Below are 21667 nucleotides of genomic sequence, written 5' to 3'. Positions count from 1 at the left end.
AACAGCTTAAAAAAAAAAAAAAAAAGAGTGACCGGGATGGCAGTCGCACGATGCCACGGGCAGCCCCCCGTTTCCCCGCTGCCGTTTAACGGCCTGCAGGCTCCCGCCCTGTGAGGGCGGGTGGCAGCGCTCGGCATGGCGGTCGCTGTAGTGATCTTGCCGGGAGCCGTTCCCAGCGGCGGGCGCAAGAGGGAGCCTGCTCAAACTACCGCTCCCAGGGCCCGTCGCTGCCGCCACCGCCTCTTCCCCTCCCCTCCGCCGCCGGGAGTTCCGCCGGGGCGACGGCGAGGGGCGGCCGTCGGCGGCCAAAGGGTAATGGGGGACCCTGACCTGGAGCGCCGGCCGCGGAGTCGCGCTCGGCTGCCCTGACTCTTCCCCGAGGGGTCCGAACTTTGCGTGTATCTCGGCTGAGCTCCTCCGTAGCTCGGTGAGGGTGCTGGGGAGCCGTGCCCCGGCATGCAGGGCGGCGGGCGGCTGCGGGCCTCCTTGGGGAGGTGGCTACTCGCCACCCCCGGCTGGGCCCTGTTGGGGCCGGGGCCCTGCCTGAGGTGGCGGCCCCAGCCCGCCCCGCCGCTCCGCTCCGCCCGGCAGAGTATCGGGACACAAGGCGGGGGGCTGAGGGGTGAAAAACCTGGCGATAATAGCAAATACGTGTCGGTGCAAAGGGGTCGGAAAGAAGAAACCGTGCTGTCGGCGGCTCAGAAAGGTAAGGCGGGCTGTGGTCCCTCCTGAGGGGGAACACCGGGCGCTGCTCAAAGGGGCTGGCACGGGGAAAATTACTGCTATGAGATTTTTAGATCTCCAGTACTCTACATTTAAAAAAAAAAAAAAGAAAAGAACCCCAACCCACAATTCTCAGAAAAACCACAACCCCTTTTCTTTTCCCATGGTGTTTGCAGCAATCGATGCGTTTCAGTGTATGTATTGCACAAGCAGAACAAAGTTATGTGGCTTCTTGCAGACAGCTCGTTGACCTAGCGTTTAGGTCACATCAGGGGTAAGATGTAGGAAGATGTAGTAGTTTCTCATTTCCGTTTCCAAAAGGAAAACCCATCACACGCAGCCTGCCTCGATGCTGTTAAAACAAGTTTACTTCCCGCAAAATTGTCAAAGCTCTGCACCTGGTACTAGTTTCGCCATAGGATGGCTGTCGCTTCGGTTGCTCTCATTCATTTCACTGAAAAGTAATTAGCCTCAGAAATTCTAAGTGCTTTGAAAAGGTTTATGAAAAACATCCTTGCCGATTAGAAGGCGGCAGGAAAAGTGGTTATTGACGTTTCCTTGGTAACTTGTACTTCACTGAAAGGCACGCTTTATCAGTGAAACAAGTCAGTAGTCTCTTTGCAAGTTCTCAAAAATATTTTGCAACAGAGAATCTCATATGACTTTTTTTTTGCAGTATGTGCTGACGCTTTTACTAGTACATTAGGTCAAAACTAATAGATAAAACCTAATCAGATAAACTGCAGTTGGTGGTCTCAATAAATCAAGTACATACTTTGGTCTAATGTCCCTCCTTTTTATTGTTCGTTTGATTGAGAATAAATAAAATCAGTCATTTTCCCTGTGTGCAATTTATAAGCTTACGCTTTTTTATTTTTACTTTTTCTTTCTTTGCATGAGAATTGCAATGATAGCGTTTATATGGTAGCTCGAATACTGCAGTGCTAAATACCTCATTATTTCTTAAAGAAACTAGCTCTCATGCTACATGAAAAGTAATAATTAGTGCTCTTCTGGGTCTTGAAAATACCTAGTAGGAAAATAGAAAGTAATAAGGCTTACTAGAGATATAAATATGCCCCGCACAACATAAAAGACATTCTGTGGTCTCTTTCTTTTAGTGATGAGGCATTATGGAAGCTGTTTTTGGAATTTTTTCTTCTGCCAAAATGCTACTTGAGCTGTAGACTAATATAAGAGCATTAATATAAGCTATGCAAGTCTTAACTATCCAAGGTTGTAACTTCTGCATTGTTTTCTGTCTATTTCAGTGAAAGAAGCTGGAAGAGACTTTACCTACTTTATTGTGGTGCTTGTTGGAATTGGTGTTACAGGTTATTTTTGAAAATTGTATTCTTTATCAGAAGGCGCTTTTCATTAATTCCATCTGGTTTGATTAGTTGTCATTCCATTTGCTGTTGTTTCTGTTACAGGTGGTTTGTTCTATGTGATTTTTAAAGAGCTATTCTCTTCTTCTAGTCCAAGTAAGATCTATGGAGATGCCTTGGAGAAATGCAGATCTCACCCTGAGGTTGGTTTTTGAACCTTAGTCATGAGTTTGTTTCCCAGTGGTTCCTGTCTCTCTTTGAGTCAAAAGTTTGCACAAGGAATCTCACAAGCAAAGCTACAGAAGGAAGCACATGGTGCTCAGCAGGCAAACACCAGCAGATCTGCTGATGCTTTTAGCTGGTCAGAGGTGGGTCAGCTCCAATTTGGAGCCTAAATTAGGACAAGTTAATGCAAGCACTGAGCCTGAGTAAATTAGCCTGCTAAAAACCAAGTTAAAGGAGTGTACCACAGCACAACTGATGCAAATAGAGTGTCTGCCCCTTCAGAGCATAAAGAAAGTCTTATATACATACCTGAGTGGCTACTAAATGTAGTACTTAGAGTTCTGCAGTCCAGGGAGACAACTGGTCTCACTTAAGTTTTGTAGGTCTAGCCTGGCTGCCTTTACTCAGTTGTTCTGTCAAGGTTCTGTCATTCTGCGAAGCACTGCATAAGTATTCAGGAATTTAAACTCTTCCTTTGAAACACGATTAACATTTCTGTGGCTGACTGGAAAAGAGAAAGAGAACAGTCATGTGATCACACAGTCGCATGAGATAGCTAGATGTAAACAACAATCCATCTAAAACTAAATTCTAAAAACTACTACTTCAGGCAAAACAAGAAGTGCATGGAATAGCTTTCAAACAAGATTGCCACAGATGCCACTGAGGATAACCTAGAAATGAAGTGACAAGTCGTCACGAAGATTGCTTTGGAGCAAATTTGTGGAATTAAAACAACTGTCCAGTATTTACACAGTTTAAAACTAGGTTAATTTGGTCTGGCATTACAGATCTGAAAAAAAAAAAACCCAAACAGAAAAATAATTGAGTTTCTTAAGTGGTAGTGGTTTTTAGATAACATGAAGGGGAACGCATTTGCATTTTAAACTTTGGAACATATTCTCTTGGAGGAGATATGAGCAAGTATTTAATGCTTTTTTCCCTTTTTACACAAAATGTCAGTAAAGTATAAAATAGACAGTAAGAAGGGAGATTAAAATGTCATAATCTCAGAGGACGGTACAAATGGAAGATACTAGTAGGATTTATTTCAGACATTTAATATGTGACAGTAAAAAAAGCACTGGAAAACAGAGGAATTTTCCTTACACTATCTTCTTTCATAAACTCTTCTATTCTTGACACATCAGACTTACAAGGGGCATTTTGTTGAAAGAAAACACATTCACAGCAGGGGTGTGAGCTGATACTGGAATATCTGTTTGAATGTGATACCTTCTGACAACTCAAACCTCTTCTCTCTTGTAGATAATTGGTGTTTTTGGTGAATCTATTAAAGGTTATGGGGAAGCAACAAGAAGAGGAAGACGACAGCTTGTCAGGTACCCTTTGGTGTTTGCCCCGTACAGACAGTAGTTTTTGCACAGCAAAAACATTTTGGGTCACATCAAAGCAAGTTAGGTCTATATTAATGAACTGTATGTGATGTACTGTCACTTTTGAGTGCAAATGAAAGCAGGTTTTTGTAGAACCTCTTGCGTGGCACATACCACTAAATACAGTGCATATGCAATATAAAACAGCAATTCTGAGTGCCTCAAAACAAGCAAAGGTCAGCACAGAAAGCATAGAGCTGATCTCTCCAAAAAAATAGGATGAGTCTGAAGAGAGTAGTACAGAGGCGTAGGCGTGTATCTGTGGAGCAGGGATCTGACTGAAGTGTACAGTCTGAAACCCTCAAATAGAGTGAAATTTTTCTGTGAAAAATTGGTTTTTTGAGAGTTTTTCTCCTTTCAAAGCAGTAATCCTTATCAGGCCAGAAAGAGCAGGTCTGACTGTACAGGTTGTAGTCACTGCAGTGATTATATTATGCCGAGCTGATCTGCAGTATTTGCGGCCTATTTATTATATTGCTTTTTGGTACTTGAGGCCACATCTCTACCATGTATTTAACAGAACATCTCTCACCTGAACCATTCATGAGCATGTCTGTTATTCTTCTTTTGAGGAAAGCAACAGAACTGATTATTACAAAATGTAAATCCTCCCTGCACTATAACCCAATAGGGGCTTTGTCTTTATTGGGTTCTTTGACTTGAGTTTATTCAAGGAGGTTTCGTGTAGGATGACACATAAGCCCAGGTACAGAACTTGAACCATGAAATTGAAATTTATTTTTTTTTCTCGAGGAAGGTGAATTTTACTGGTGGAAGTTTATCTTTTGACTAGACTCTGTGAAAAAGTGTTTAGAGTGGAGCTGCTAAACAAAAAGGATATGCACAAATGTTCTAAATATCTGTCTGTAAAATAAACTAGGTAAATAAGTGAATGTACTGTCAGCTTTCGTACTGTTTCATTTCTGTTATTTTGAAAGTCTAGTATTTCAAATAAATTGTTGAGCTGAGGATTTTGTAAGATTATAGCGTTTGTGTCTGCGGTGTAAGGATGACCTTAAATGTCTCAAAAATGTACAGATGTTATGTGTATGAACACTGAATGTGAATGTACTGCAGTAAGGCTCTTCATTCATCTTTGTTCTGTGTAACCCATCATGTCATTTTAAACTATATTAGAAGTTTAATTCACACAGTGTGTATCTGGGCATGATTGATGGAAATAAGAGCTTGGTAGTATGCAGCAGTTAGTAATTTCAGTAGGAAACAGGAATTGGCACCAGAACTCTAGTTTGACCGTTAGTTTCTGAAAGTGGTCGCCTCAAAAATGATGTGACCTTTCTGTTTATCTAATATTTGAGCACAACCTAACTCCAGACTAAATATCAGCATTTAGGTTGGAGATATACCAGTGCCAAAGTTATGCAACTTCAGTAGAACAAAATTATTGCCAAAATAAGTAAAGCATATAGTAAACTGTTTTGATGTGATTTAACCAACCTGATAATTAAGTTGATAAAGCATTCTGTCTGGTTTGGCTTGGTAACTTAGTTTTAAGTGCCTAAGAAAACGCCTTGCAGTCGTGGTGATATGGGTGTTCCTTTCTAGGCTCTGAATCTGGGGGTTCTTCAGAATAAATACAAGGAAATTACAGAATCTTCAGGCATTGGATTGCTGTTGATTTTTGAGGGGAGGACTAGGGTGAGGATGTTTAAGAACTTCATCTGTTAATCCTCAGCTTCTGACTAGTTCCTCTAACTGCACTAGTCCTTACATGTTCACTGTAAAGCTTGGGAAGAGCAGTAGAGAAGGAACCCATGGTAGCATAAGGACTGCATCGGAACACACTTTCTCAAAAAATAGTTACGCAGCTTCTCTAAATAAGAAGTTTAAATTTGAAGTTTAACTAGTATATAATATGTATCCTTGCTGTGTGGGTTGGGTTTTTGTTTTGTTTTGCTGTTTTTAGTCACATTGAATACGTAAAGGATGGACTGAAATATATGCGTTTGAAGTTCTATATTGAGGGCTTTGAATCAGGGAAGCGGGGAACAGTCCATGTGGAAGTCAAAGAGGTATGTATAATTGCTTGATATAGCTGATAAGCTTAATCCTGAATTTAAACTACCAAAGAGGAAAAAAAACAACCAAGCCTTAAATTGTTTTCCTTGCAGAATCCTGAGAAAGGAAGATTTGAGGTCCGCTACATATTTGTGGATGTTGACACCTATCCTAGAAGAACCATTGTCGTAGAAGACAACAGATAGCCAACAATCAAAGTTGCTGCCTCATCTCATTGAGTACTGGATGATACTGGTGTAGCCAGTCTACACGTGAATTGTTCGATGTTCTCAATTGTATCTTGCAGCTTTGGGGCTGTGTTACAGGACATAGCCTCTCAGGGCCTCCATTAAGGTCTTTTGTAAGAACCGATACAGGATTTGAAGTGAAGCCAATGAAAAATAGTAGAGCCAAGCCATCACTTACGGCAAATACTTTTGACATAGGAAAATAATGGCTCATAATAAACAGTTTAATGCTGGATAATACTTCTTCACACCCAAAAACTGAGTCTTCCTAGATTTTAGGTTTGGATGGGGAGCTTTTTGTCTTCCTTTGCTTGGATTTCCTACTAGCACTGCAATAAAGAAAGTGATATTGTAAGTGTAGACAAACTCACTGTTTTCATTCTGAATATCTTTGTGTAGATAAGAAGGTAAAATAAGAATGTTAGTGATGCAAAGGGGATCTGTCCCAAAGACTGTAAGAATATGGACTGCGGAGACACAGATTCTTGGCAAATGACTGAAGATAAAGACTTCAATATTGGTATCTTCTAAATAGATTAACAGCACACAGAACAGCAGTACTGTCTGCTCCTTCCAATGTTTCCCATGCTGCTCTGCTAACTAATGACAGTATTGTAACTGCTCAGCACTGCCCACAGTTTTTCCATTAACTTAACTAATCTAAATCTCCTGAGATTCAGATTCATATAGGTTTACTCAAACCAAAAAGCTTAACTTATGAGCAAATACCTCACCTGGGTTTCTTCCTTAGTGTGATGTGGCAGATGATAGCAGGCATGACCCTGTGTATTAATAATCAGACTCAGTTGTGCCTATTTGTCAAGCAGCACCAACCAAAAAATTTCAAGCTCTAGCTTCTCACATTTAACCACTTTCTTAAACACCAACTAATGCATTTTTCTGTAGCTACCTATCATATGTTACGAGCTTTTTAGTTCACTATTGAATTATCCTGCCATTAAGCATACACTGATGTTCAGTTATCAGTCCTTATTACAGGTTCCTTTAATGGTACATTTGGACTGTTCTAAAGTTCATACAATGTTCCCTCATAGAGTGTAAAGTGCCACAAATATCATAATAGACCTTTGGTAATACTTTACTGGATTTTAGCCATCCTGTCCATCTGTCTCCCAGTAATCTCATTTGCATAATCGTAACAACTAAACATAATACTTCATTGAACCTGGACAACTTTGCTTTATATTAAGCCCTACAACCTTGACTTCAGTCAGATCCTCGTATTGTTTGAAAGTATTCAATGAAGAGGAATCATGCATTCATCCCAGTTTGTGAGCAGGGCAGCCACCAATGTCCATCCGTGTTAAACTGCAAGGCATTTTGGAGTTTCTACACTGTATACAGTATAACCGACTTACACTGTGCAGGCCAAAGGGATTCTTATAAAATTTCGAACATCAGTTGAGACTGACAAAAGTGATACCGTATCCATTAGTTTCAGCAGAGTTATAAATTTGTGTGCTTCCTTTCATCCCTCAGTGGATGCTTATCAAGACTGACATCCCACGATTTTACACATAGTCAAAAGCTATGGAAGTCTGTGTTGGTGGCTGCCTATTGTAAGTGTGAGAAATTGTGGTGCTTGATATGTCGCCATCAAGTAAACTTTAATTTTTACCTGTAGTTATTGACATCATTAATGGCCATCTGGAAAGGCCATAAAATAATGAAAGCAATTGACTCCCATTGTTTTTCATGTTATTTTCTTGAAAGCAGTAGAGTCATAGAATCATAGAATGATTTGGGTTGGAAGGGACCTTGAAGATCCCCTGCTCTGGGCAGGGACACCTCCCACTAGACCGGGTTGTTTAAAGCCTCATCCAGCCTGTCCTTGAAAACCTCCAGGGATGGGGCATCCACAGCTTCAGTAGCACCTTTTGACTTAGGACTTCCTAATTCTTAGCATTACGCTTGCCAAAACTTCTGTTCCAGAAGAAATTTTCAAACCAACCTAATTAATTGATTTATAATCCATTAAAAGGAAAATATCTGAGGCTCTCATTGTTTCATTGCAACCCGCTGCCGTACAGACTGAGAGCATTTACATGTGACATTTACCTGCTGTGGGTTATGTCCAGTAGCTATGTGTCGTACCACGGTGGTTACCGAAAACCACCTCTGCAAGAGTTTTGTCGTGAATGCGAGATGGGGCAGGTTTGTCAGAGCACGTCAGAAATAGTGCAAGCTATATAAGTTTATAATCTGTTACTAAGATTCCTAGCCTTAAGGCCATACTATACCTTGATAAAAATGTTATCATTCTTCATCTTTTACAAAGCAAGACTATATAAAAATACACAGTTTAAACTAGAAAATGTAATACTATTTTTGCCCTTCCTTTATGAGTTTCTACCATATCAAGCTGCCTGAAAGCCATTGTAAACCTCCACATCAACGACAGAACTGACAGGCTATGTTTTTCCCTGTAAGTCTGCGTCCCAGCTTTGCTTTTTTATTAATCCAGCTGTGGCTTGTTTTCAGTGGGCTTCACTGCTGGAGAAAGGACTGCTTCCTAAAGCAAGATGTAAAAAGCATTATTTATAGTAAATGGTACAGTTATAGCAAACATAGGCCAGCCGATAGGTTTTCTTTTGTCTTGTTTTAGAGCCTTGTTTGCACTGAAGAAACTGTCAGGACCAGAGACTTTCTGGGAAGGAAAAGATGCTGGCCTCATATAATGATGTTTTTCCAACAGTGCAGGTAGGTGAAATTCTACATCAGGCTTGTGGTAAAACAGCAAGAATTGGCCATTGTGGTTAATGTGCGTGTTTGGCTTCAGCTTGAGAAAACAGAATAAGAATTCGATTATTTGAGATGAGATTTATTTGTAGGTAGCAAGGACTTCCTGGCATCCATAGAAATATAATGTACTTCAAGGATTGTGTGAAAGAACTGTCTGTTTGGAAATCGGATCTCTGGTTCTTTGGTCCCTTTGAGGCATCAGAACAGAAGTTCTTAAAGTTGTCTGTAAAGCTGTCAGTACTGTAGTTCTTGCACTAAGGGCCCTTGTCATTTCCCATTTCCCTAGCTGGGAATAAATGCTACAGTTACTGGTGTTAGAAGAAGTCTTGGCAAAGTCAACATAATGATTCTGTCTGGCCCTTTGGCAACCAGTCCAGACCTGTATGAGAAAAATGGAGACAGACCAGAACTAGTAATAAGGAAGAGACAGGAGTATAATTTAAAAGGCACAGGTGGATGTGGGGTTGTCCACAGTGCAAGGGACCTTCGCGATTTTTCCATGCAGCTCTGAGTGTCTGAATGCAAAGTATGAACCTCTGGTTTATTCACTGCATTTCAAGAAACTGGAGAATCCAGAGAAACAAGTCAGGGGATTACTTTCAAGTTTATTTTTGGTTAGGGTAGGCCCAATATGACAGGGTCATAAATAAAATTTTTCTAATCCTATACTTACATGGAATGCGCCGTTGTCGTTTTCACAATTCATCTTTCTCCTGTGGAGTTGCGAGGCAGCAGGTGGGTGAGCACACTGGCTCAAAGCGGCAGCATACACGGCCGTAGTGGCACCCTCCGTACCCCTCATAAGAAACAAAACTTCTCACAGGCTGGGAAGAAGCTGCAGTGGAAGTATACACCATGTATGAATCATCTTTGTATATCATCCGGCTACGTAAATAGCGGAATACTAGAGAGGCAGGACAATATTTTGCTTCTAAAAAGGGGGAAAATAAAATTGCCATTATAAATGTAAAGTTGTAATTATCTCCAGGAACTGCGAATAGCTCTTTTCTAACTAAGGCTTAACCCGGTTTTATTTTGTTGGAGTGCAAGGAACATAGCAATTCAGTCAGCGTGCCCCTGTTGGGATGGGGTACAGAGCCCTTTCAGGGTGCCTTCAGTCGTCCTCTCTGATGAAGGTGCATTACACACCCTGTCATGGTTAGGTCTAAAGGTTATTCACAGGCTAGGGGAGCTATAGCACTCGCAGCCCCATGTCTGACAATCTCCTTTCCTCTTGGCTGCCTCCCTCAACATCATCACCCCCACAGAGAAAAAGGAGAAAGATCTCGGTATCTGTAATTACGTTCTGTCATTCACATATTTATAATCGGTGGCACGGGTTGTGCCCCTGCATGAATTGTGTAACACAGGTGGTCTTTTTACCACCCAGTCCTAATTACTCTCCTGTTGGCCACGTTAATGGAGGGATTTTTAGCTCTAGAAATGTTCTCCTGTAATTTCAGGAGAACATTTGCTATTTTCATTCAAGCCGCCTTTTCTATGGAATAACCATATTTTCTATGGAAAGCCCAATAAGTAGTGTACTCCATCAGTATATACTTGCTTTCAAGTTACCAAAATGCTAGCTAAACGCAGCAGTAAGAGGCATGAGCATACACCTACAAAATGTTGAGGAAGGCAAATGGCAGTGAGATCTTTACTGGTGTGTCTTTAAGAAAACTAGCCTTAAATATGATTACCTTCACAGTGTTCTGAAAAACACAATATTCCATTTAAACTTCTCTCCTTCCTATCTTGTCCATGTCTAGAAGTAGTATTTATCAGGATGTGTCGTCCCCAGTTCATAAAGTGCTCCTCATGATTTTTTTTTTACTGCCTGCATCACCTCACTAGCTAAATAGATAGATACACAAGAGTATGCTTCTTTATCTGTTTCGCACAGGGGGACACAACTCTAAAGGAGATAACTTTTGCTGCTTTGTGGAAAAAGCTGGCACTATGCTTGATAAAATGAAGACAAAATAAAAGAAGCAGCAGAAGAAAGCCACCTTTACCTGGACTTAGATATAGTAGTCTTCTTAATTTGGAGAAATGACAAATACAAAGCTCAAGTGCTTTCCAATCTCAGTGGAGGAAAGCTTTTGGGAATCCTTTTTCTAATCAAATCTCTTCAGTGAAAAAAAAATAGGAACTTCATAGCTTGATTTATCATCCTCCTCCTAGCCAGATGCTTATCACCAGCCAGATTATTTAAGCCCCATGAGATTTCAAGGCTATTAGTTTTATGTGTAAGTAGTTTGGCTGCAGAAAAAGAAGTTAAATGGCTCTTGCTAACATAAAAGTCTTGTGGGAACTAGTTACTTCTTTCCATATTCCTCATGAGGCTGAGGTTCCGTTTGTCCCTATGGACCAAGCTGGAATCCATGTTTAAAAAATTATTTTCTCAAATCCTGTTTAAAGCAAGCAAATATATGGGGACGCCATCAAAATTAGATGAAGAAGGTTAGTCCAGCAAGACATGTCTTTTAGAGAACATCGATCTCTTCTGCAGTACTGCTTTACCCGGTGGTAGTTTTGCACTGTAGGAGAACAGCTGCGTTCACGGAGTTTAACCGTAGTGTTTTAGAATGCCCAGTTGTAATTGTGAAGGCTGTTAGCCTAGATTGTTCCTTAAAAAGTTGTCCCTGCTTCACCAGATGATTGTGCTTTCAGTAAGCCGTGCAGAGCTCCTTCTGCATGGCAAGCAGCGCAGAGTGCTCCGTCCTCTCGCCGGAGGGTGCTCGTCTGGGGAGAAAACAAAGTCGCTGGGATTCACTTTTTGGTAAATACAAGCAATAAATATTTTAGTGTTTCCTTTTTCAAGCTGCTTTCTCTTTTTTTCTCTGGGAAAGCACAAAATTATAGCGTATGCTCTACTTTCCGATGTAAAACTGTCATGTTATTTTTACTAAACCTGTGGAAAAAAATAACCGCCAGGGAGTCAGAGCTAAAACAATGACATTTTCCTGGAAATTAAACACATTTTCCAGAGTTAAGTCTTGATCATTGCAGAATTAATAAATATATATATATACACATATATATATAAAACCCCATCTCCTTTAGGAAATGAAAATATGTCAGTCACCAGTGAAATGCTATTTTTTCCAGAAACATTGTATGGCAGGCTACTCAAAATGTACTTGAGGTAGGTGTGCAACTTGGTCTTAACTTTCCCATCTCTGCCTTAATTTTTGTGGATGCCAAAACTTGTGTTTATACTATAGGCAGCCAGCATCCTTTGAGCTGGTTTGTGGGAATAATAATGTTGCTCTGTCATCTACAAGACCTCTATTTCATCTGTAAGACCTCTATTTGAGTCTAGGTCCTGTGTATGCTTGCTGCATCGTGACAAAAAGAAATATACCTTCAGGAAATTAATTTTGTGAAAACTTTAAAATATCAAAAAATGATGACTCTTTTACTAAGCTTCAGTAAACAGAAGGTCACGCAAAGAAAATAGGATTTTAGACTGGAAAAGAAAAATGTTGTCGTGCATGACCGATTGAGTTTAAAAATGACCTTGATCCATAAATAATTCCAGTATGGAAATCAAGTTGCAGCAACCACCAACTTAGGCAATGGAGTCATGATCTTGGGAATAGTTGCAAATAAATGCATGTCTGGTACAAGAAACTTCAACAAACTCACTTAGCAAGCAGAGAAGACAGGAATGTCAACAAGGCAATTATTGTACCACATGCCAACTGCAGAAATGAAAAGACAAAGGAGATGTGCTGGGGGTTTCCATAACTAATTTCAATTCGTTTTGTACTCAGCCTCATCTTACTGTCACAAGGGATGACATCCATCCTGATACTCGTCGGATTATTCCAATATGTAAATTACCAGCAACCTAACCTAAGATTAGGTCCAAAAAACATTTGGGGCACATTTGGAGTCAAAGCCCACTTTTAGGATTCATTATAGCCTGCAAACTGATGGAAATACATAAGGAAAGCACAAAGTTTTTTAAAAAAAAAATATAGAAAATTTAAAGGATAAAATATTTCAAGGAGCAAGTTTAAAGATGACAGTAAAGACTCAAAATTGGCCTCTATATATGGGGTTATGAAGTCTGCTTGAAGATCTAGAATACAGTTGGCAGTGGAAAAACAGAGAAATTTGAAAGCAAAAAGTTCCTGTCTATTTTTTGGGGTGGGAAAAAAAGGCTTAGTCCCCAGAGAGATGTTCACTTGCTCAGAATAGAGAATAATAAAACTACAGTGCACTGTACATTCACTGTAGTGAATGTAGCATTCACTAAGGAATGCACTACATTCCTTAGGCAGCTGGGAATATATATCATTATGATATACTATACCAAAGATTATGAAACAATGATTCCAAACTCTACTGTAAATAATTGAACAGCAGAAGTATTTGATAGTTTTTCTTAGTAAATTCTCAGGTTTTTGTTCTATGTAAAATAATCTATGCAAATTATAGAAGAATGTGAATTAATACCATCCTGTATTCAAATTCAGTATATTTAGATGTTCTTAATAATGATATATAGTTAAAAGTTAAAAATCTAGCAAAAATATTTTGCAAGTAAAGGAAAGAAAAAGAAATTTGAAAAGCTTGTTTCTAGGCCTTTTGGTTGTCCTAGGAGGAATACATTTGATTCCTTTCATCTCACATGGGTCATCAAGGGACATTTTTAACTCAACAAATAAAAGAAATAAGCACAGGCACCGGTTTCAGCAAAGCAGTTCAGTTTGGGAAGCCTCTGTTTTCCTCTCAATGTTCAGAATCAAACTACTGCATTTCATTTTAAATATCCACATAAAAAATAATACCAGTTATGGAAAAAAACTAGTAAGTAAGCTTATAATTATCTACATAAAGGAGATGACACAGGACATCTAAAAGAAAGTATCAGGGATTTTAAATTAATAGAAAATGTCAGGTTTAGTTGTCATATATGGCAAGTACAAATATTTACCTATCTATGTAAAAGTTTGCTGTATATGCTTTGGTACAAGCTTTTGCCCGAGGTGGCGGTGTGGGGAGAGGACACGTACCCTTGTCCCTCTGGCTGGGGGCGGGATGCCCTCACTTTCTCCATCCCAGAGCTGTACTGCAGCAGGTTAGCCTTGGCCAGCACCCAAGCTCCCACCCAGCTGCTCCCCGCCACAGCAGGGAAAATAGGGAACAGCAGGAATGAGAAATCTTGGGGTTTGGGATGCAGACAGGGAGATCACTTGCCAATTACAGTTGCCAGCAAAATAGACTTCAAAATTAACTCAATTTATTGCCTGTTGTTGTTGCCTGTGTTGCCACATGGCATGGCAGCGTGGACAACCTTCCATAATGGTGGAGCACCCAGGGGATCTAGCGGCGGTGCCGTCTCGACTTCCAGATCATGTACACGCGTCTGCCTCCACATCTTAAAACCTCCCGGTACTGTGCTGGGAAACCTTTCCATGATAATCTCGTTTATCCAACCTCCATTTAATTACACTTCCCCTTTATCTGAATCACAGTTATGTTCACTAGCATGAGTTGCCTTCTTGTATTATTCCCCGTGATTAACTCTATTAACCTTCGTTTATCCAAGCGCATTTGCACTTTTTATAGGAACAGGGTTGTTTTGCAATTTCAATCCTAATTCTTTTTTTCCCACTAAAAACATAACAGTCTCAGCCATAACTATGTCTTATTACAGCTGGTTTATACGCATACTAAATACATGGCTATGTTTCCCAAGATCTGATTTGCTTCATTAGCGCTATAACACCTGTAGAGGAGCTGGAAGTGAATTGCTATTTTGTATGCCCTCTGGGGCCATGAGTTACCCTGTGTTTAATAACACGAAGCCCAGTCCCAATGACAGAGCGCAGATTTGCAGAACGCCACCAGTTACTTTTTGGCGTGATACCTGGTGAGGTCCAGGCACCCTCTCCTCCTCTGTGTGGCTGCAAAGTCACCGTGTTCAGGTGCGTGACACTGGTAAGGATAAAAGTGGTGGAGAAAAATAGCTGAGACATCTCCAGATTTAAAACAGAAAGAAGCTTTCTATCAACTGTCTTGAGCATAAAAGCCTCATAATAAGCCACAACTATTTTTCCCTGAAAACATCCGTGAAAGATGCCCTACTTTACTAATTTTTTGTATTCTCCCCACTTCTTTTCCCTGAATTTCTCTTTTAACGCTTTTTTTGGGAGTCCTGCCAGCCTCTACGTATATTTCTTTTTTCTTTCAAAATATTATGCCTAACTTCCATATCTGCATTTCTCTTCTTTACCTATATTTAATTTAGCAGAATGAAAGCTGAGGAAGAAATATTACACCTTCAGTTTCCAAGGTTTCTAGAGCTGGCAGCTTTTCTCCCGTGGCTTTCTCCAACTTTTCCATCATGCTGACTCACTTAAAAGGTGGTAGGAAGTCAATGTCTACAGCCTATAATTCAGCATCATCTGGATGATAAGTAATCCTATAGCTACCAAACATTTTGCCATATGTTAAGGTAAATAGAGTGAAATTATTTCAGGGAAATTCTTTTAATTTTATTGAGTGCCTGATCTCTACATGAAACAGCGGCAGTATAACATTCAATGTATTGCCTATGAAAATCTAGAGGTATGATTAGATCGATATACCGTATGATACACGGTGATTTATATCCAAAGGAAAAGTGAAGGAATTCATCCCTGGCCCATCAAGAACTGAACAATTAACCCCAAAGCACAATGTCATCCAAACCAGCCCTCTGCTACGTTCTGCAACTATTTGCATTTTAATGCGGGACCATGTCTGTACTTAAATACATATATATGCATATACATATAAACATATATAAATATATAATGTAGAGTGTATATGTTATATAATGTATATTATGTATATGTAATAGAAATACCTACTTCCTACCTACCCACATATATGTATGTATATATGTTCTTCACCTCACCTTGGTAAGCTTTTCATGTAACATCAAAGTAAACCAGTTTCTGAGGCCACTCAAAACCAGACACCTACCATTACTGACCAAGTCATATCGAAGAGCAGGTCTCCAGTGATGTCCCTGAGATCCCTGTGATCGCGTAAGCCACGCACAACTCAAGTGGTGAATTCTGGATGGTGGGTCAGATCGACCCCTTCATTTTTTAACTGATGTCCAGCAGACCGTCAACGACTCACATCTACAAAAGCTCCAGACATCTCTCAGCGGTAAATACTTCAAGAGGACTTAAAAAGAAGAAATCAGATAAGCACAAGGATGTGAATTGTGCCACCATTAGAGCCGGTCAACTCTAATCTCTCCTGCACTGACTGAATCATGGTGGCAGTTTCTCCTTGATAATCCCTTACTCCATCCTGCTTTGTAATGGTAAAGGCTGGACAAATAGTGCTGCATTTGCTGGTGGTTGTCAGCCTTTGGGACGGAATACCAAAATGAAAGTATATGGATTTGGTTTTTGTGGATTTGTAAAGACATCCATTTTTCATGTTGTAAGTATTAATTCTAAACCAGCTGCCGATGTCACAGTCAGCCCCATTTACACACGGGCTAGCCATCGTGCTGCACCACCCACACGAGGGATGTGACACAGTGACTTCCCTTTCATGGAGGACTGGCCCTGTGCTTCCTAAGCAAAGTGTTCTCACCTGACGTCTCCAAAATAGTTATCAAACACAACGTAAATGTCAACACACACATGCACAGATCAAAGAAAAAGTAACATTCTAAAAAATGAAACCATGATCATGTCAAGAAAATGCGTGTGTATGCCACGGAGTGAAGGCTGTGTTTTTAGATTTAACACACTTCTTGAAACATTGTCAGGGAATGCTATAATCAGTGTGCAATCTTGCTGTATGAGATATACTTTTGCTGTATGCTCAATCTGATGCAGTTTCATTGTTGTACCTTGCGATAGAGTTCAGGAGCAACCAGCACCATACGCATACCCATGATGAGGTCAGTCTGGTGGCTTATAAAGGGTTTTGCTGCTGTGCCCACTGTTGTCATACTCATGGGAGTCTCCGTCTTTCAAATGGCTGACATTTGATGGCTTTCTAAAAACTATATTCTGTTCAGTCTTGGAGCCCCAGGGAAGTTTCCTTTCTCTAATTCAAGGGTCATTCATCTCTTCCTTGGGAATAAGAGGTGGTTTGCTGGAGGCCAGCTGCAGGCCCGTCTTTCAGACCTCTGCGTACCATGCACATTCTTCAGGTCATGCTTTCTGCAGTGACTCCGTGCAGATCTCACTGGGATTTTAAAGACAAGAAATACTGTGGATATTTTTGGAACTGCCTATACATCACTGCCGCAACGTACAGGATTACATGAGAAGCACAGTTTCACACAGAAATAATTTACTTGGTAGAAACAAGGACTTGTCAGTAATGATACAGGTATTTTCTGCAGGAAATAATGGTTCTAAACTAAATTCTGTCATTCCTCTCTTCTGTGGGCCTGGAGTGAGTATTTTAGTCTTTCTCTCTGCTGTAATAATCACCTGTCCCAAATGAGCATTGCGAGAATCAGGTAACGAACTGAAGCTGCAGAAAGCCTGGGCGGGTTGGCAGGAGCCCTCGGAACAAAACCATGAGTTTCCTGAGAAACCCAGAGGGACGTGTTTACAGAAACTCTTGAGCACATTTCTTAAACACATTTCAGGTCAGGTACTCAAAAGTATTTTTGCAGGAAGAAGGTCTCATCACTTCTGCCTATGAAAGTGTTGAGTAAAGAAATTATTACGTAATACATCATGACATAGGAAAAAAAAAACACGACATCAACCTTTCTCTCGGGCTGTACCTCAAGAAATCCATGATTAGGAAGGAAGTTTCATAGGAAGCTGATAATATTAGTGCTGATAATGAAAGGCCAAAGTGTCCAGTAGCCCAACCCTGGTATTCCTGGATATCCCACATCCCTGTGCTGCGATTCTTCGCTGGTTTTAGTGAATAGCTCTTTGGACTTGAAAAAGAATGTGACAAGAAGCAGAAGCTCACTTTCAAGCTCAGGTTAGAAAAAACAGAGCAAACAAAAAATGCATAACAGAACTAAACCCATCACTCAAGGGCAGCATGAACTTCTTCATGCATATAAAGAATAAGATACATTTTTTCTGAGCTGGATGCAGGTTTGTTCTGATGCGAACGGGAGCCACAGCACTGTGTGCCGTGGGTGGGAGCACACACGTCGCTCCACGATATAGCGGGCTGGGTGAATAATAGCAATTAGAAGTCATTGAACTGCCACCTACTGTAAATGACAATGCTGCAATTTACCAAATGTGATCTGGAAGATCATTTTCAGTCTAAGCATTGCGTGGTACTGCGGGGTTTTCTTTTTGCCCCTTTGTAGTGTAACCCCTCAGAAAGGTTGTTTTCACAGCTCCTTGTCTCCAGGCACAGGGACAGGGTGCAGAGCCTGTCATCTTACACCGCAAGTGGTCTAACAAGTAGACTGGTCAAGAATTTTCTCCCTCAGCTGACATTTAGTGGATATTGTGAAACATTTGCAAAGAGAAATTTGCAGGTTTGTGTCTCGGATGTGCTTCTCAGAGACCTTATTCTACATCTGTTTTGGAGCCAGGATGATGCTGATGCAGATGATCCCTGTTGAGGAACTGCTGCCTCTGCTGACAGCCCGTGCCTCCAAACTAACCAGCACATTGCAACAAACAGCTGGGAAACAGTCCACATACTCAGATGTCTTGGCAATGAGCAAATTATTTGTAAAAGTGAACAAATTTATGGGAAAAATAAAACAATAATGTGCCCATCTGCAGTTCACTAGCAGGACAGCAATAATTGATTAATATCTCTGCACTGTAAATAGGAGGTCCAGCCACATCATACGTGGCTCTCAGTGAACATTTGCTTAAAAGGTGGTGGAAGTAAGTGGGAACGCTTACGACTTCAAATATCATTTTAGTCAACACTTCCAAATTTTACATGATTTCATGCCCATCCACATTAATTAAGCTTTCTAGGAGTTTTCATAATAGATTCTCACTGATATGGAAAAAAGCCAAAGTTGAGAGCAGATCTTGATTCTTCTCACACGAGAAAAGTAACAGATGCTGCAGAAAGGACTGAGCTCCTACCACTGAACTCGCAACTTTATTAGGAGCCAATAAATAATATTACCCTAAGCCCATTCACCGTTCTTTTCGACTACCTACAACATTCCCTCTACAACCTCTTTCCAGATTTCAAGAAACAGTGTCTACCATCAGTAAATCCTTATTTATCTGCAAAGAATGCACACTCCCTCGGCTTTTGCCATAATTTGTAGTTTAGCACCACCTTCCCCAATACCGAAGAATGACAGCTTTGCACTGCCAGATCTTTTGCCTTGAAGCCTTTATACAAAAGCAAAAACAAAAAACAACAAGAAAAAAAGGAAAGTACAATGAAGGGTGGTTATTTTCTGATCTGTTTTAATGACTAGACGTTTTTAGTAATGAGATGGAGTTCCGTGCCCTCAGCAATTTTTAGGCCTCAGCAGTTTGTAGAAACTATCCCGCACACTAATGCTCTCTGTAGTGCTTCAGTTACGGTAGGTCTATCGATAGCTAGTTTCAAGGCCCATGGCTTACGTTTCCAAGTCATGAAAACTGAGGTTTCTAATGCAAACTGTAGTTTATGCTGAATAGTTTATGCTAAGTATAGCGTATTTTAGTATTAAAAAGGAGATTAGGAGTGCTTGATCTGAACACGGTACATTTGCTCAACATTCTAGGCAATAAGTTTCAACCTGTTTTCTACACTTCACCATAAACAGCTGTTATGGAAAGAGTTTCAAAGATTCCTTGAAAAAGAAACAGAATTGCCAGTGGTAGTTGGCAGCCTCATAGCCCATAGTATAAATATTTTCTTCCATAATGCAAGGAGACGATAAGAAAAATAAAGGTGACAGAGGTAGGGATAACTGACCTACGTTAGCGTAAAAGACAAGCCCATACCTCAAAGAAAATTCAAGTGAAACATCTAGATGTTTTTTTTAATGCGCTGTTCAGTTTTCCCCTTCTACATGTTCCCCAGCATGCTCTCACTTGCATGGGGCATGTCCAGGATCAGCTAACCAAGAATAAGCTTAATCACAAAATTACCTTACAGTCACCCTCTGCAAAACCTTCTTCTAGGCTGAGCTCCTTATCTTGTGACCCAGAAGCTGCATATACCCCTCCATGACATGACCTGTTTTACAAAAGTTGCACGTGTTGATACTCCAAAGACCCAGAAAGGTCTGCGTACTTTTGCTTGGCTTGGTGCTTCACTTCAGCGCTCTACCAGAGACTCACAGGAGGCGCTCCCCAACGTGTGGTCACAAAATTCTGGGTGGCACGTTATGGCGGTCCTGCCTGTGTTTCTCGGGGCAGCCCGGAGGCTGAGCCGCTCGCTGCCCTGTTGGGTGCTGAAGCTGCATCCCCTCTGAAGCCTTTGCTTCCCTCTCTGGTTGTAAAATTATTCTCCACCTAGAATACACTTTTAATATGAGGGAAGCCTCTTAGGCATTTTCTGTCTTAGTTTCTTTACCTGTGCGGTTACTCAAGCATAGTCTGATTGTGAATACAAAGCAACCCCTCATTTATGTCTCTTTGGGGGAAGAAAAAAACAGTGATATTCCGTATTAAGCAACCATCACACTTTCTCTGCTAGATCTCCACCCTTCTGTCACTTACTTAATTTACCAAAATCAGAACCCCAGTGGCAACCAAGAGTGGTTTTAGCTATGGCAGTGAGGTAAGGAGTGGACACACATCGGTGTCTGCTGACTCTGGGCAAAAACACAGAGAGAAGATGATAAATGAGAAGGGAGCAGCTGTAGGTGTCAGCCTTTAAGTTCTTTCCCAAACTCCACGTGTGAATCAGGTATGGTTTCTGGAGGCACTGTCAAGAAAATTCATGTGAACAAGTTTTTTAAGGTGGGTTAGTTTAATTCCTTTACACTTTTGTGTGGATATTCTCATTCAGAATTAAAAAACCTAAAGTGGCCTTAATTTCATTTACTTAATTTCCAAGGAGAACCAAAGGAGATTGAGTTAAGGACACTGTAATTCTGGCTAACAGTGTTCACATAATACTGTGTAATGCAGTTTAGTTCTTGCCCTTTCAGTTCACATCTTTAGTTCGTTTGGACTGCATTTCCAGCCTGCCCATGAGAAGGCAAATACCTGTTCAAAGAATGTCACGATAGCGTGCAATGCCCAACAGATATGTATGATTTTCTTGTCCCAATTAATGGAGTGTATAAATATTTTCATAGACGTTGCTCCTCAATAGAGACAACTGCATAAACAGATCTGCATGCTCACATGGCACGTACTTTTGATGCTTCTGTTAAAATTTGAATTTACTTTAATTGCACCTGGAGTTTGCATAGAAAATGTATTATACCAGAGAGTACTTTCGACTGTATATGATATTTACACTTGCAGAAATGCTCTTTTTCATACAGACATGCCCAGTTTAAAAAGATCAACTCAACTCCTGCTTAGCAGGAAAACTATTTTTAGATGTCTGTACTTCCTTTGGATCTCCAGAACTTCTCAGACACCAATCGTTATCTCTAAAACCCCTCTCAAATTCCTCAGTATCAGATCCAGACCAGCCACAGTAAGGGACAGGTAGCTCAGTAGGGGAAGCCCATGAGGAGGACTCAAGGTCATAATGTTTATAACCCTGGTTCGTTAAATTAATTTTGGCAGGCTCTGAATTCCCTTTGTAAAACACTAGCACTGTAGCTGAGCCAGCAGGTATCTCAGAGGTGTAAACACTGGATAGCAAGCGCTTTACAGCTCCAGTCCATCAAAAGCCATGGTCCTGGAAAGCACAGCCTGCAGAGCAGGTGGCTGCCCTGGGCTGGTGGTAATTCTCCATCTTCCTCTCCATCACCCTTGGCATTGCTGGTGGTGGCAGAGGCCACTGCCTGGCTGTCCACACAAAGGGGAAAGCAGCACCCAGGGACTTTTGGTCCTTGTGAAAGATGGGTCTGGAG

The 21667-nt window shown here is 40.8% G+C and overlaps 1 protein-coding gene across 1 annotated transcript; it reads left to right on the top strand.

Moving 5' to 3' along the window:
• Positions 1-251: 251 nt before the first annotated feature.
• On the top strand, positions 252-6306 carry TIMM21 (translocase of inner mitochondrial membrane 21). Its single transcript, XM_074576537.1, has 6 exons — positions 252-706; positions 1995-2057; positions 2157-2254; positions 3546-3619; positions 5601-5706; positions 5806-6306. Exons 1-6 carry the CDS (start codon positions 457-459, stop codon positions 5896-5898), a joined length of 684 nt encoding a protein of 227 aa, XP_074432638.1. The 5' UTR covers positions 252-456; the 3' UTR covers positions 5899-6306.
• Positions 6307-21667: the final 15361 nt, after the last annotated feature.

The sequence above is a fragment of the Larus michahellis genome, chromosome 2 (assembly GCF_964199755.1).
Source record: "Larus michahellis chromosome 2, bLarMic1.1, whole genome shotgun sequence".
NCBI classification, from domain to species: domain Eukaryota; kingdom Metazoa; phylum Chordata; class Aves; order Charadriiformes; family Laridae; genus Larus; species Larus michahellis.
This window is presented reverse-complemented; position numbering and strand designations above follow the sequence as displayed.

Excerpts from the sequence above, each read along its gene's own strand:
- TIMM21 (XM_074576537.1), top strand. The coding sequence starts at position 457 with ATGCAGGGCGGCGGGCGGCTGCGGGCCTCCTTGGGGAGGTGGCTACTC. Across the intron at positions 2,058-2,156 it reads TGTTGGAATTGGTGTTACAG|GTGGTTTGTTCTATGTGATT; the intron begins GTTATTTTTGAA and ends TTTCTGTTACAG. Across the intron at positions 2,255-3,545 it reads AATGCAGATCTCACCCTGAG|ATAATTGGTGTTTTTGGTGA; the intron begins GTTGGTTTTTGA and ends TCTCTCTTGTAG.